The following is a 16878-nucleotide window of genomic DNA, read 5'->3' as shown; positions in this document are numbered from 1 at the left end:
GTGGCCACTCTCTCCTATCTCTTTCTATCTATTTCTAACTCCTATTACCAGAAGAACCCTTTCTTTAACATTGGCGCAGGCGGCCAACAGGTAATAACAATAAGTGAACTCAAAGACATCTGGCAGGATTCTGTCAACAGAGCACCAGGCTGTAGATATAAGTCATAAGCTTGGCTCCAGCCTAGAGCCAGGGGTCAGGTCAGCACATTGTTATCCATAAATGGACAGAGAAGAACAAAGAGCCCTTTCTGCACGGTTGATCTCCACCATATCCAACTGTAAACCAGGCTGTGAGGCTTGGTGGTAAGATTCTTTATTGGCTGAGCCATCTTGCTAGCCTTCTCTAGTGAAGTTCTAACAGTGTACGTTGTACTGCTATGCCTACTGAACAATTAACAAGCATTTTCAAAAGCTGCCCACTATTTACACTAATACAAACTTCTAAGTGCTTGATTTGTTTTAAGGCCTCTAAAGCACAGCCTGGGCCTTACCACAGGCATCTGCACCCTTGCACTCATCCTCAGTGTCACCTATTCTCAACAGCTAAACAATTCCTTAAGTTGCTAGCTGGCCAATTCTTGCCCATACTTTATAACTAAATTAGTCCAACTTCTTCTATAGAAGGCTGCTTTGAATTCTCTAGGTAGTTAACTGGTTCTCTTTTGGTATTTTCATAGCACACTTCATATATATATATATATGTCTTACAATATTCAATACATGCTGTAGATTTTTCATGTGTCTGCTTTTTCTCTAGTCAAAGTGACAAGAGGAAGGCAGGGACTGGGACCTTGGTATCTGCTTTGCTAGCTTCCAGCCCAATGACTCCACTGAGCTGAAAAGCATCTGATGAAATAATAGCCAATGTTGCCTGGGAGTACAACTTACCACGGCTGGAGATGGGACATGAATGCTCGGGACAGATCGAGGCCGAACATGATTAGCCAAGTGGCAAAGTACAACACCGTCGGTTAGAGCAGATCCAAGGTCACAGGGCAAAGAGACTTTCAACCGGTACTCAATGTGCTGCAAGGACAGGAGATGCCATGCATTAATGGAAGAGTGGTTATCATATAGGATATAAAGATAGTCAGAACTACAGACAAAAAGCTGGACACAATGACATATGCCTGTAATGCCAGCCTTTAGGATGCAGAAGGATTACATATGCCTGTAATCTCAATACTTAGGATGCTGGGACAGCAGAAGAATTATAGCAAGTCTTAGGCCAGTCTGGGGAGTGAGTTCCAGGCTGGGCAGGGCTATAAAGACCTTGTCTCAAAATAAAAACAAAACACAAAACAAATCAAACTCCAGAAAAGAAGTTAAGAGATTACAGCTTCCATTTTTCTCCTAACTCAGGTCAGTCCCTCAGAGTCAGAATGTATGCATCAGAGCCAGGTCACAATGGTACAAAAGCACACAAGAGATTACTATAAGTTTATGATTTAGGAAACCACTAAGTCCTGGTATGGTGGTGTGTGCCTGTAATTCCAGACTAGAAAGGCATAGGGAGAAAGACTGAGAGCTCGAGGCCAGCCTGAGTTACATAGAGAGAACTTGCCTTAACAAACAAAAACTTAACTCCCAACTGGATTCTTGTTCAATTCCAAAATAAAGCAGCCAATCCCTCAACATGTACGACACCCTGAGCATATGCACATATACGTAAGTGCTCTGTTTTAAGAAAGGGGCTTGCTATGAAGCACAGTCTGGTCTTAAACTGGTGACCCTGTTACCTCAGGCAACTGAGTGGTTACACTCGTGGACCGCCATGCCTGGCATGGACACATTTTAGCTACTCTCCTGAGAGTACCTTTTAACATGAAGAAAAACAGAAACAGAGACAAAGGAAAGTGAGCACAGCTATAATGCCAACTTTTAGAATTAGTCATCTAATGTTCTCAGTAAAAGTTTAAAGGCTTTCTTCAGTAGTGACTCGTCACTTTTGTACAGTGGATATGACTGACTTTATGGCATGTGACCAAAGGGATATGGACTACAGCAACGGCACCGCAAAGTACAGCGCAGAGAGAATGCACACACTTTCCGTAGCTGATCTATTAATTTCAGCTCTTCTTCTCTCTGTTTTGTTATGGCATCTGTAGGATCAGTTGCAGGTGCAGATGACACAAGAAGTGGGGACGCACGACCTGGAAAACATGAAACAGATAGGTCAATTGCCAGAGCTAGAAAAATACATTTGTCTGGCAAGTTTCCTTGCCAAGACAGTATTTTCTACTTTTGCTGATCTTGTAGACAGAAGACCTAGGTTTGGTAACTTTAATCCCAGCACTCAGGAGGCAAAGGCAGGCTGATCTCTGAGTTGGAGGCCAGACAGGTCTACACTGAGTTCTAGGACAGCCAGGTAGGTATACATAGAGAAATCTTGTCTCAAAAAACCAAAATGAAGACCCACATGGTGGCTCACAAATATCTGTAACTCCAGTTCCAGGGTTCCAGTGTCTCATACTGACTTCCTCAGGCATTTGGGAGACATACCCACATGCATGCAAAACACCCATACACATAAAGGTTTCCTTTTTTTTTTTTTTTTTTTTAAAGATTTATTTATTTATTATATGTAAGTACACTGTAGCTGTCTTCAGACACTCCACAAGAGGGCATCACATCTCATTATGGATGGTTGTGAGCCATCATGTGGTTGTTGGGATTTGAACTCACGACCTTCGGAAGAGCAGTCAGTGCTCTTAACAACTGAGCCATCTCTCCAACCCCCAGGTTTCCTTTTTTTAAAAGTATCATTATTATATGAAAGAAAACAAGGCCAGCCTGGTCTATAGAGTAAGTTCCAGGACAGCCAGGGTTACACAGAGAAACCCTGTCTCAAAAAAACCACACACACTCAAAATAAATAAATAAATAAATAAAATAAAAATAATGGCAAAACAGTATTAATGTTTTAGTTTGAGTTATATCCATTTACAAATGATTTTGTTGACAAATACCACATATATGGAAAATTACAGAGTTCTAAATACAGGCCAATAAATGATTTTACAAAATGAAATGGCTCAGTGCTATAAGTCAATTTTTACCTCAAAGCCTCTTGCATATTCTCTGCCCACTGAACCCAAAGGGTACTGGTGTCTTCACCTTAAACACCCGAGATTTATTTTCTCCACTTTGAGATATTTCTATAAATTAAACAATATTGTATGTATTCTTTATGTGTGGCTTCTTTTGGTCAACATTATATATGTATCAGTACTGTACATTCTAGATAATCAGTATTTAGTATATAGAGTTTTCATTACGTGTAAGACATCCACCGTACAGATACATCACTGTTCATCCCCTTTTTACTTGTGAACATTAAATTTGGCACATTATAAAAACTGTTGCTGTGGATGTTTTTGTACCTATCTTTTGTTTAACACACATGCATATTTCTCAAAGTACAATTACTGGTAATAAGTATACAAATGTTCAATAGTTTGTTGATACAGAAAGATCTGAGAAAGGATTCATCATGAGGGAAGAATGTTCTCTGATAAAGACCAAGTTTATTTGTTTAATCTGATTTTGATTTTGGCTTTTAGAAAGGATCTTGGAATGTAGCCTGGGCTAGCCTTAAAATCAATTCTGCCTCAGTCTCTCAAATGTAGAGATTACAGGTCTGTATCATCATGTAGAGTTGAAACATTATAAAATGTTTTATATAGTACTTTTTTGTTTTGGTTTGGTTTTTTGGCTTTTTGAGACAGGGTTTCTCTGTGTAGTCCTGGCTGTCCTGGAACTCAACTCTGTAGACCAGGCTGACCTTGAACTCAGAAATCCGCCTGCCTCTGGCTCCCAAGCACTGGGATTAAAGATGTGTGCCATCACTGCCTGGCTATATAGTACTAAGAAAGTTGTTAATCCAAACAGACCCAAGATGCCCCTGAAGAGCTAGCATTTTACTAAGATGGCAGCTAAGTGTGCAGCTGAACAGCATGTAAGAGCTCACGTCACTGTGCAAAGCTACCCCCACTGCCATGCCTTTCAAGTCACCACCACTCACCTTTATTAGCTTCTGCCCTGACAGCAGCTCGGAAAAGGAAGCTTTCAGGGCGCTGGGACTGATTTCTCTGGGTAGCAGCAGGAAAGGAATGTGCAGGGGAATGACGGACTACACCAGCATGGAAAAGCAAGAGGATGTTAAAGGAGATGTAAGGAAATCAAAGTTGGTGCAGACAAATGTCATGGAGGATCAAATCAAACATGGCGATGTGTAAAAAAAATGATGGATCTACTAGTTAATGAAAAGCTCATGTAAAAAGTAAAGCTGCTCGTTTAGTTTTAAAATTGTTATTTTTAGTATACCAACAAATGCATACTGAAAGTTAATATACTGAACTTAGTCTCTTGCAAAACTATATCCTTGCTAATTCACGTTTTCTTGTCAAACGGCCAACTAGTAAAAACAGAAGTTTTGGTAAAGAGGGCTGGGGTATAGCTCAGTCAGGAGAGTGCTTGGCTAGCACTCATGAAGACCTGGGTTTGATCAGTTTGCTCCCTAGCACTACTGAAACCAGGCCTGGTAGGATAGCCAATGCTCTGTAGCTAGAGCCAGAATTGGGAGCCTCAGAATATTCCCAGTTACAGGACAGCCTAGGCCACATGAGATTTTCTTCTCTGTCTCTGTCTCTCTCACCCCCCTACCCCCCCCCACATCTACATACTACACACAGAAACAATTTTAAGTAAAGAATAAATGTGCTAAGCCTGGTGACAGGCACCTGTTTTAACCCTAGGATTGGGGAGAATGAGTCAGGAGAACCATTAGTTCTGGCTAGCTTGGGGTACATAACAAGACTGTTTTTCTCTCTCCCACCCACAAAAAAAAATCATATACCACCTTCGTTTCTATTACCTGTCTCTGTCATAGGAACGCTTGAGGTGACATCCACTCTGTCATCTCTCTGTGGAGAAATAATAAGCATGCCAGCAGTTACTACTTAAGAAAGGGCAGTTCCATATTTTAGTAACATAGTGGATATAAAAAAGCCATGCAATTTGCCTTCAAACTAAGTCTAGAAATGAAAGTTTAGTGAAATTGCCTGATTTTGTACTTTTTCTTAAAAATACAGATTTTTTTTTTGCATATTTATCTAATACATTCTTTAAAGATCTAACTAGCTTCTTCAAACACTGTGAAAAAGAATCGTTCTAAGGCAAAACCCATTACTGAGAAATATACTGGAAGAGAAACCTTCCTCCTCTTCCTCTTCCTCCTCCTCCTCCTCCTCCTCCTACTCCTCCTCCTCCTCCTCCTCTTTTTTTCAGTTTTTGAGACAGGGTTTCTTTGTGTAGCTCTGGCTGTTCTACAAACTCCACTTGTAGGCCAGACTGGATTCAAACTCACAGAGATCCTCCTGCCCCTGCCTCCTGAGTACTGGGATTAAAGGTGTGTGCAAATCCAAATTCAAGCCTGTATTTCCTGTAAGGAATCCAGTTGCACATGACTCTTCCTGATGCTGAAGAGCGCACATTAAGTATGGCCAACAGTTCAGGGACAGCTCTGAAGGCCACTACTGAGAATCCATACAAGCTACACTGAGGAGCACATCTATGGAACCAAAGCGTTTCCCTGGATGTCTTCAGCATTCAAGTCTAGGCTGTAGCAGTTGAAAGAGACAGGTTTGGGTCTGTGGAAGAATGTTTGCAGGGTGGAAACAAGCTGATTCCCATGCTGTGGGCGGGGCCCTGTCATGGCTGGTCCTCCTCTTCATCACCTACCTCATCAGCAGGAAGACGAGGCATTCTAGCTAACAGACCATCTGCCTGGAAGGCAAGTATGCCACAGATACACAGGAGCCTGTTCTCATGTTCCAAACTCAGACAGGTGTGGAAGGGAGGCACATTTCTTGAAAACATTGTAAATCTGCCTTATCAAATGTGACGTTCCCCTTGCAACACTCACTATGCATGGAGGGGTGATTGTTGGAATGGTGGTGACACTAGTACTTTCATGACTTTAGGTGTGTTCCATACGACTCAAGGCTGCCTTGCCTGCTGTTATACCAATCTACTGAAAATTGAAGGGCCCCTTGCACAACCCTCCCCCAGATCCCCTCCCAGAATTTTCTGATTCATTAGTGCAATAAGAGATACCTTAAGAGGTGTGAAGGCAGAACAATGAGGCCGGGTAGCCACGCAGCTCACTCCATCCAACCCTGACAGTGACTACATTTCAAACAGGGAGAGAAGAAACAAAGGGCAGCATTTGAATTAGCAAATGGTAGGAAGGCAGAGCTAAGCAGTAAAACTGGTAGAGGGAAGTTCATCAACAAACTTAAAGAGTTTACTAAGATACTAAGAGGGCTAAGAGAGAGAAGAGACAGGGAACACCTGCATCATGCAATCACTTACACAACAGGACCTTTCTACCTATATTATTCAGAATACTCACTAGGCAGTGGTGGTGCACACCTTTAATCCCAGCACTTGGGAGGCAGAGACAGGCGGATTTCTGAGTTCGAGGCCAGCCTGGTCTACAGAGTGAGTTCCAGGACAGCAAGGGCTACACAGAGAAACTCTGTCTCGAAAACAACAACAACAACAACAACAAAACCAACTAACCAAACAAAAAACCCCCAGAATACTCTTAAGACCTCAGGCCACATTAATCTAGAATGTAGAGTCATTATTCTAGTTCTATAGCTGCTAATAAGACACAGAAAATAAGACAAGTAGATGTTTCAGAACTCACATTTCCCCCAAAATAGGCATCTTATAATAAAAAGAGGTATTTCTTAATAAAAATTATTTCAGATGGAAATAAAACTTAAGACATCCATGACTTTAGCAAAATAGCTTTGAAACTAATTTGTCTTCTATTGTTCTGTGAAAAGGGAAATAAATATAGTCAGAGAATTCATTTTTAATCAATCAGGGGTGGCATGAACCAAAATAATTTTCAATGTTAATCCAAGTTATACTGGGAGAGGCCAGTCGTGAAGCTTCAGCTCGACACCGAAGAGACGACCCAGGATTTCAGCAATGAAATTCTGAATGACCAGAATTTCAAAGAGGATAATTTTACTTTCATTTTATTCATTTATCTTCATGTGTATGATATGTATATATGTTAAGCATTTGTGTATGTAAGGGTATGGGTGCACTAGTACCATGATGCATGGATGGAGTCAGAGGACAGCCTTAGGTGTGGTCCGCAGTTCCACCCTGTTTAGACAGGTCTCTGTCCTCAGCTGCTGTAGAACTGGGTTACAGAGAGCTTGTTCACATCACTCTCACAGTAGGATCACAGACACACTACTGTTTCTGGCATTACAAGGGTTCTAGGGATTCAACCTCAGGCCCTTACTCTTGCATACCAGGTGCTATAGTCAATGAGTTTGTCAAGTAGGCTAGGCTAGTTAGCCAGCAACCCCCAGGAATCCACCTGTTCACAACCCCCAGTACTAGAATTACAAACATGTGCTACCATCTCTGACTTCTAGAGTGGGTGCTGGAATCAAAGACAGGTCTTTAGTCAGTCATGCAAGGTAAGTATTTACCCACTGAGACATTTCTTCATGATCACAGTGCACCTCAACTCTCTATATAATGACTTATGAGTGTTTTGTCTCAATGTATGTGTGTCTACCATATGCACCATGTATGTGTCTGCTGCTTGCTGGAGGGGTCAGGGGAAGGTGTCAGATCCTCTAGCAGTAGTCACATATAGTTGTGAGCCATCACGTGGCTGTTGGGTAGAAATCCAAGCCTTCTGCAAGAGCAGTAAGTACTCTTTATTGCAGAGCCACCTCTCAGCCCCAGAAAAGCCATTTTCAAGATGTGACCTTGAAGCAGATCCTTCATGACTGAGCACACATCAGTCAAGGAGTGGAGTGGTCCATGCCAAGAACAGCATTTATAAAGGTCTAAGGGCAGGGATGCTCATATTTGAAAAGCCAAAAAAGAAAAAAGAAAAAAACAAGTGAGCTTAGAGGTAAGGATGGAGACAGAGCAGCCAGAGCACATGAAGGCTTCAGTCAGGATGTATTTTAAAAATTTAAATTTTAAGAGCAGTATGAAATGAGCCCTTTGAAGAACAGTTCTGAGATCAGAGACAAGATTTAAAACATAACTCTTAAAAGTATAACTTTTTTCTTCTTCCCTACCCCTAGATAGAGTGGGTGACCTTGGACTCTGAATTCTCCTAACTCTACTGCCCAGTGTTTGTACAACAATGGATGGATATTCCTTATCATACAAAGAAATGTGAATTTTGCTTGTATTTTGTTATTTATTTGGGTGTTTGGCCTTGTGACATAGTCTAAGCTTGCCTTGAACTAGGTTTGTAGAGCAGGATGGCCTTGAACTTAAGGCAACCTCTTTGTCATGCTTACCTTCTAAGAGCTGGGGTACAGGAGGGCATTACAGTACCCACCTAAGAGCTGGGGTACGGGAGTGTATTACAGTACCCACCTAAGAGCTGGGGTACAGGAGTGCATTACAGCACCCACCTAAGAGCTGGGGTACAGGACTATATTATAGCACCCACCTAAGAGCTGGGGTACAGGATTACATTACAGCACCCACCTAAGAGCTGGGGTACAGGAGTACATTACAGCACCCACCTAAGAGCTGGGGTACAGGAGTGCATTACAGCACCCACCTAAGAGCTGGGGTACAGGAGTGCATTACAGCACCCACCTAAGAGCTGGGGTACAGGAGTGCATTACAGCACCCACCTAAGAGCTGGGATACAAGACTGCACTACAGCACCCACCTAAGAGCTGGGGTACAGGCGTGCATTACAACACCCAAAAGATTTGATTGTCAAGGCCCTCGGATTCAGGAAATCAGGTCTGAACACCAACAGCCAAAATAATGTGGTAAGCATTATATGCTGGTAGAATCTAGTTTAATTGTTTCAGGTGGAAAGTATTCTTTTGAGTTTCCATTTTGAATGTGTTTGGACTAAAACAATAAACTACTGATGTCTGCAGCAATAAATAAATAAATAAATAAATAAAAATAAAAGATTTTGTGTTTTGACAACGGCTGAAGGCTACTTCAGATTTCATGCTAAGGGTATTTTGCTATTGTTGTTTTTCCAAATTCTACCTTTTTCTTTGACAAAAACATCTGGACACTCGGACTTTTATCACTTACTCTATGTATTATTAAATCTCATCTTTGATTTCCTATCATGCCTTCAGTTTTAGCATGGAAGGCAATCCAGCATGGATATTTCCTACAGGACTTGGATTAGGTTCAAACCCAGACCAGGACTTACCAGCTTATGACCTTTGACAAGCCACATCTGGGTAAGACATTCTCTGCCTCACTAAACTGTTACAAGTAAGTTTAACCTTAATTTTTAAGACTGCTGTGAGAACTGAGCAAGACAACTAACTGGCATCAGAATCTGCTCTTTCCTACATGAACTAAGTTTTCACTCCTTGTGGTGGTGAAACTCTGCTAACACCTCATGGTCACTTTTCAGTTAATATGTGCTTGGTCCATCACAATGGATATGAAGGAATACACAGAATACACAGAAATCTGAGTACAGTGCAAGCTATACTGTAAGAACCTCTAAAGCACACACACTCATGGCACACGTGACGGCAGTGTCTAGCACTTAAGACAGGAGATACTACAAACAAAACTCTTGAGTATATTAAAAAAAAACATGAAAAAGTAGCATAAAACATGATGGGAAAAGCAATTTTAAAAATGGTTGAATTCTCTTCCAAGAATGATTAAAAAAGACTTTAAATAAAGCCTTCATGGTCCATCTACTTGGGTGGATGAAGCAGCCGGCAATGCAGCAGAGCTGTGTTCACCCAGGAGGCAGCACTGCCCGCAATGCTCTTCTGAGTTCGAAGAACTTCATCTGTGAGCACCTGAACTTCACTTCTGTAAGTGAAGTCTTTGTCACTACTTCTGCAAACAGTGCCAGTGTGCCTGTATGACAGGCCAGCGTCTGTGTGTGACACAGCTTGTATTCGCAAGGGATGGGTGAACAGTCTGTAAAAATGAAAACAACAGAAACCACATACATGATAAAATAGGCTGTCACATATAATTAGTGCCATGGAGTGTGGGACTCCATGAGGCAAATTAATGATTAAGTATGTGGCCTCAAAATTAGAAAAGACATTTAAAAAACTAATCATTACATATGTCTCACCACATATGAAGCCAGAAGGGTTCTCAATGCAAATGGTTTCCCTTAGTTTCACTAGACAGATGTATGAGTCAAACTCTAGAAGCCTGGCTAGATTGTAAAGTTAACGGAGAGAGAGGTTCTGGTTATTTATAGAGGATTTAGTTATGGTGCCTGCCCATCATGTTTTATGGTATTTACATCAATTCTGAGTAAAAGCATAACAGTTACTCTAAAAACATGTAAACTCCATTTTGCATTCTCTTACCACTAGCAAGGCACTATCATCAGTGTGCTGAGACCTTCTGGATGGGAAGGGACACTGGGAAGGTGAAGAAAATAAGCAATGTCAAAAACAAACGCTGTACACAAGTGACACATTCCACAAGGACACACACAGGAGAGCAACACATGAAGGACACATCCCAAGACGTTGACACACACACACACAGGACCACATGCAGCATCATAGTCAGGTGGGTGGTTCTGAGTACTGACTTCCTTCTAGGCACCTTCTTCCTATGAACCTCCTACAGTTCAGGCTCACAGGAGAGCATGCTGGGAGGTGCTGGTGAAGCTGCAGCATAAACAAACTGTGGTCACTTTGTAAACCAATGACAAAAGTAAATCTGAGAGTAATGAACTATGGTCCAGGCATCTTTTCATTGTCTTTCTCAGACAAGTACAGTGATGTTAGCTGGTCTGTTGGCACACAGCACTTGGGAATTGGGTACAGGACGGGCAGGAATTCAAGGTCATCACCTTATATAGCACGCTTGAGTTCTAGATGGGCTCAAACATGAAACATCATCTCAAAAAAAATGTTGGAGTTAAAAAAAATGCATTAATCTCATCAAGCTTTGGTTGTTAAAAGTTTGCATAGTTATCACTGTGAAGACAGACAAGTGAGAATGCAAGAGGGATGCTTCAGGTCTCACGCCCTCATACACAGTACTTACACACAGCGACCCATGGGGATTGAAAGAACCCGTGCTGCAGAAACAGTGTGCTGCAGAAAGCGCCACACCAGGCTCCACATTCATTCATTCATTATGTGTGTGTGTGTGTGTGTGTGTGTGTGTGTGTGTGTGTGTGTGCTCACCCACATGCATGTGCTCCACCGCACAGAGGACAACCTGTGGGAGTGGGGTCTGAAGAATTAAACTCGAATTGGTCATCAGGCTTGGCAGAAAAAGCCATGACTCGATGATCCATCTCTCCCCATTTACATTTAGTTTTCAAATAATGTACTTAAAAAGTCAAATAAAGCCAGGCAGTGGTGGCGTGTGCCTTTAATTTCAGCACTTGGGAGGCACAGGTAGGAGGATTTCTGAGTTCAAGGCCAGCCTGGTCTACAGAGTGAGTTCCAGGACAGCCAGGGCTATATAGAGAAACCCTGTCTACAGGAGGTGAAAATAAGAAAAACTGGTCAATATGAAAGTCAACTATACTAAAATATCATTCATTTAATAATTTTCATTTTAGCAGACCAAAATAGGCACATAAAATTTAAAGTTTAAGCAATTAATTGTAAATATTTATTTGTAATGACACTGTATCGACTGATCTAGAACATACATGAGTTATAACAAGGAAATCAGCACCGAGGCTGAAATGTCACAGGTTCTCTGGTTAATCACCAAAACCACTCACCATCAAAGGATGGTTCAGGCTGCAGATAAGGGAGGGGATAGAATAATCTCTAGATGGTTGTATATACAAGCTTAACTTATATATTTTCATAACCTTCTTCCTTATCCTGTACCTTATTTTCCTTCATATATAGAATTTAATGGGGTAGAGCTGTCAATTTTAGAGAGTAGGTTGGTTTGAGATGGGGCAGGTAGCACTAGAGATACCTATATAGCTCAGGCTAGCCCAGAATTCACTATGTAGTTTAGGCTGGCCTTGAACTCTTCAGCATCTTGCCTCCAGCTAATGGGATAATGAGCATATGTCCACTACACCAGCCAAAAATCATGTTTTCATCATTTAAACATTTGATCACTGAAAACATGAAAACCACATGGCAGACATTTTATTTCCATTGTAAAATAACAAATTCCAAGAAAAAGTAGTTATATGGACTTACCTCACCATTTCCAGGGTGCGGCTGTTCCTGTGGATTTTGTAATGTTTTTTGCTATATCCCCAGAAAGAGGAAGCTAATTAGAATCTCAACATTGGAACTTATACATTCCATTTAATTAAATGGATCACATCAATTTATTTTTTATATTTACTAGTTAAGGAGATTATGCTCCTGTCTTAAACATTTTAGCTTAAATGAAGAACTGCAATAAACTATACTATCATACTTCTATAAGCATTAATAGAAAACATTCAAAAGCCACACACACATTCCGAATTCCATATGACTACTCTCTCAGTAACTCACTCACTCAAATGGCTTTACATATCACATCGGTGCTAATAAGTTAGCTTTCTGTCAGACAAATCTCAAGTATTTCCACCTCTATATAGAAACTCAACTCAGACCACTGCCATATCACATTCAATATTCAAAAGCAAATTTGTAATTTCTTTTTTCTTTGGTTTTTCTTTTTTTCTTTTCCCCTTTTTTTTTTCTCTTTGGTTTTTCAAGACAGGGTTTCTCTGTGTAACCCTGATTGTCCTGGAACTCACTCTGTAGACCACATTGGCCTCAAACTCAAAAGATGTGTCTGCCTCTGCCTCCTGAGTGCTGAGATTAAAGCATGCACCACCACCTGGCTATAATTTCTTAATAACAAGCTATTTTCCTCAATTTATTAATTCTGTTATTCTGACAGATAAACACTTGCATACAACTAGTGTTTTGAAATTTCTTTTCTTTTGTTGGGGTGGGAGGCTCCCAAGTGCCGGGAACAGAGGGCATGTGCTATCATGCCTGGTTTTTCTTTTTTGAGACAGTGTCCCGCGTAGCGCAGACTGGTCTCAAACTTGTTAGATAGTCAAGGACGACCTTGAACTTCTGACTCCTGTCTCCATCTCCCAGTGCTAGGATTTTGGTATGCAGCTCCACACTTGGTTTAAGCAGTGCTAGGGTGGAATCTAGGGCTCATGCTTGCTAGGAGTACTAATTCCCTAACTCAGCTACACATCCAGTTCCAGGACTGTCTTCTTACATGATCTCAAGTGATTTTTCTCATTCTGTCAGAGAAACAAATACCACAAGCAGAGAAAACTGGGAACCCTGGGTGAGACATTAAATGGTAAGAAGTGTAGCTGGGTTTACACCTGCCTTTGGCCCCTCTTTGCTTTCAGAGACCTAAACTGGACTCTCATCAAAACCTTGCTTTGGGTCCATCTATTTATTTCTTTTACTTTCTTTGTTTTTAAATTTCTCTTCAATGATTTTATTCATTGCTCAGTATCCATCAATTTAGAAATTTCCCATATACTTAGATTACAAATAGCATAGCACCTGCCATGGTAATATTACAGTTATTAATAGATAGGTTTAGTATCATATGCAGTGGGTGAGGGGACACAGAACAGTTCAGTACAGCACACAGTGACACATGTAGACACAAACTCAGATGCTTCCCACTCTCCTTGGCAACACTGCCAACTAAACTTAGAGGTTCTGCCTTCGCTTTTTTCTAATTACTGTGATTACTTTCTATTCCATTTTCTCCGCTTGCTTCTTCTCAGACTGCTCTAACATGCAGATGGGTTTTTCAGTAGAATCTTTCTTCTCATGGTTTTCTTCTAGCTTCTGCTACCTTCAATTCAAACTCCCTTTAATTAAGGCAATAACAACTGACAGTCTTGGCAAAATGAATAAACATTTCTTCTCCTAACTTCAAGAGTATCCATCAACGATGGTAAAGGATTTACTTTGACAAAGTCTAGGACAGCATCTCTCTGAATCTGCTTGGTCCTTATTTTCTCTTCCTCGTACTGCAGGGCAGCAAGCTTTGCCTCTCTCCGAGTGCACTCAATAGACTGCTCTCTCCTCTGATGAAGCTCCAAGTCTGAATGTGAAAGCTGCAAGAGAGGTCTCATTTTAGACATGTAAGGAGGACAAGGGGCGTCATGTCAGTAACCCTCATCAACAACATGTAAGGGGACAAGGAACTTGTCAGTAACTCACATCAACAACATGTAAGGGGACAAGAGGTAACATGTCAACAACCCACATCAATATAATGAAGACTGCTACCTCAAGTTTTACCCTGCAGTGGTAACATCCTAAAGTACATGTTTATTGTTAACCTTTCTCCCTCACAATGTTCTCACATGTACAAAAGCAGGGACTATCATGTACACAAGCTTTAGGAACTAACTGAGAAGACAAATCCTAAGATTTATATATATCTGACAATTAATGCCAGTTCAAGTATTATAAAAGAAAACCTGGTTGATAAGAAAGTTCAGCCAGTAAAGGTGCTTACCACTAAAACCTAATACCTGGGTTCAATTCCATGAACCCACACAGTAGAAGTAGAGAACCAACTCCTCAAAGTTGTTCTCTTACTTCTAACATGCATGCTGTGGGGTGTGGATGCACAGACACACATCCAAAAAGAATTAAAAAAAAAAAAGCCATCTTAGCTTAGCAAAATCAAAATTCAAACAACAAAGGTAAATCTAATAACTAAGCTGGGTGGTGGTGATGCACACCTTTAATCCCAGCACTTGGGAGGCAGAGGGCTGGTCTACAAAGCAAGTTCCAGGACAGTCAGGGCTACACAGAGAAACTGTCTCCAACCCCTCAACCCTCAAACCACCTCAAAAAAAAAAAATCTAAAAAAAGAGAACCAACCTTACCTGATTGTGACTTGGTGGCATTGATAACACCAATGATGGCTCAACTGGAACCCTGGTCCCCCAAAGAAGAAGAATAACTCAGTGACAAGGTAAGGAGAGACAAGTAAAATAAGGAAAGTTTCCATTTTGAACAGAAGTTTCTGTCAATCAGGCAAGCTGTTAAGTCTACACTGAAAGAGGAACTGCATTTTGTAAAGCTAAGCCTGAGAACTTACATTAAATCCGAGGCCTACCTGAGTCCCCAGCTTGCATGTCATATGATGGGTCACTGATGGCTAGCTAACAACTGCACGGAAGCACTTCTGAGGACAGCTGGCTGACAGCATTTCCAACATCACTGGCTCTTTACAACATGCATAGCCATGGCCCACATTCCTACCATGACCAAAGCCAGAGACTAAACTGAGATCTGCTGACAGACACAGCCATTTTACTCAGCAGGAACCTGGGCACTGCACTTGTAAAGCACCTTAAGTAACAGAGTAACAATGCTACTGATTTCTGTTCTAAAGGAAGAGGTGAGGCCCTATGCAATGCTTAACAAACAGACACAGCACTACTACCCCCAATTTTACAGTCTGGTATTCATCTTCTTCCTCAAGCAGGGATCCATGTTTCAAGACCCTGTAAGTCATGTGTGTCTGTAACTAATGATGCCTGACTGAAATCAGGATGCTGGCAGGCAAACAGAAGCAAACTTTCAAGCTCTTATACTTTTAACACCTAATACTACATCACAAAATATTTTTTTCTCTCTAGTGCTAGAAGTCAAACTCAGAGGGTCAAACTCTTTAACTTGGCATTTCAGGCTACTTCCCCCTGAAAGTGTCTGTCTTTTCTCTGGTAGGACACATATTATCATATGCTAAGGGCACAAATTTCAAGTCTTTGCTGAAGTCTCTGTTGGCTGGTGTTTCTGTCAGCGTCACACAGCTAGAGTAGGAAGAAGCCTGAACTGAGGAAATGCCCACACCAGACTGCCTACTGGTACCCACCCTCACATGGCATTTTCTGAGGGTTTGATGTGGGAGTGCCCAGCCCACTGTGGGGGATGCCACCTCTGGGCAGGTGGTTCTGGGGTGTGAAAGAAAGAAGGCTGACTCCTTTCATGTCTGGGCCGGTGTCCTGAGCAGACCTTGGGCGTAAATTCGGCAGCTAGTCCCACAACACCCAGAGGAAGCTTCACTCCCAGGCGCTCTAACACACTCAGGGTCATAGTATCAGAGGTGAGGAGGACACAACATCTGTCCCAACACCGGGAGTAACTGGGACCAGCAGGACCCAGGCACACAGTAACTCCGCCAGACCAGTGGCACAGGTTCCTTCCAGTCTATCTGGGCTGGTTCCCTGAGCCAACTCCGCAGCCTGGGCGCAAAGTCCACAACCAGTCCTATAACAGCCAGAGGAAGCTCCACTCCTAGACGCTCTAAGAAACCAAGGATCTCAGGGTCCCAGAGACAGCTTGACTTCCACCCAGGAGCTCTGACACACCCAGGATCTCAGGATCACAGGATTCCAGAATCACAGGACCACAGAGACAGCTTGACTCTGAGGAGTTCTGACACAACAAGGATCACAGGAAGGATGAGCTCCAGTCAGATATAGTCAGGGCAGGTAGCACTAGAGATAACCAGATGGCGGGAGGTAAGCGTAAGAACATAAGCAACAGAAACCAAGGTTACTTGGCATCATCAGAACCCAATTCTCCCACCATAGCAAGTACTGGAGACACCATCACACTGGAAAAGCAAGATTCAGATCTAAAATCACTTTTCATGTTGATGATACAGGACTTTAAGAAGGACATAAATACATGAGAACACAGGTAAACAGCTAGAAGTCCTTAAAGAGGAAACACAAAAATCCCTTAAAGAATTATAGGAAAACACAATCAAACAGGTGAAGGAAAGGAACAAAACCACCCAGGATCTAAAAATGGAACTAGGAACAATAAAGAAATCACAAAGGGAGACAAC

General features: G+C 41.7%; 1 protein-coding gene across 10 annotated transcripts in view; it reads right to left on the bottom strand.

Moving 5' to 3' along the window:
• Lrch3 (leucine rich repeats and calponin homology domain containing 3) overlaps positions 1-16878 on the bottom strand; it is a 106948-nt gene that overhangs the window by 15480 nt on the left and 74590 nt on the right. For 4 of the 10 annotated variants that reach the window (XM_031363685.1, XM_031363682.1, XM_031363683.1 and 1 more), the window contains exons 11-19: positions 14903-14954; positions 13970-14119; positions 12219-12269; positions 10395-10448; positions 6118-6189; positions 4877-4925; positions 4025-4132; positions 2047-2153; positions 889-1026 (exon numbers count right to left, since the gene is read on the bottom strand). In XM_031363685.1, the coding sequence (XP_031219545.1) occupies positions 889-1026; positions 2047-2153; positions 4025-4132; positions 4877-4925; positions 6118-6189; positions 10395-10448; positions 12219-12269; positions 13970-14119; positions 14903-14954 (781 nt within the window). The remainder of the gene's footprint in view (positions 1-888; positions 1027-2046; positions 2154-4024; positions 4133-4876; positions 4926-6117; positions 6190-10394; positions 10449-12218; positions 12270-13969; positions 14120-14902; positions 14955-16878) is intronic. The other 6 variants (XM_031363688.1, XM_031363686.1, XM_031363684.1 and 3 more) reach the window with 5 other exon arrangements.

Source organism: Mastomys coucha, unplaced genomic scaffold, assembly GCF_008632895.1.
Source record: "Mastomys coucha isolate ucsf_1 unplaced genomic scaffold, UCSF_Mcou_1 pScaffold12, whole genome shotgun sequence".
Taxonomy (NCBI): Eukaryota; Metazoa; Chordata; class Mammalia; order Rodentia; family Muridae; genus Mastomys; species Mastomys coucha.
The sequence above is the reverse complement of the archived record's forward strand: the minus strand, read 5'-3'. Positions and strand labels throughout refer to the sequence as shown.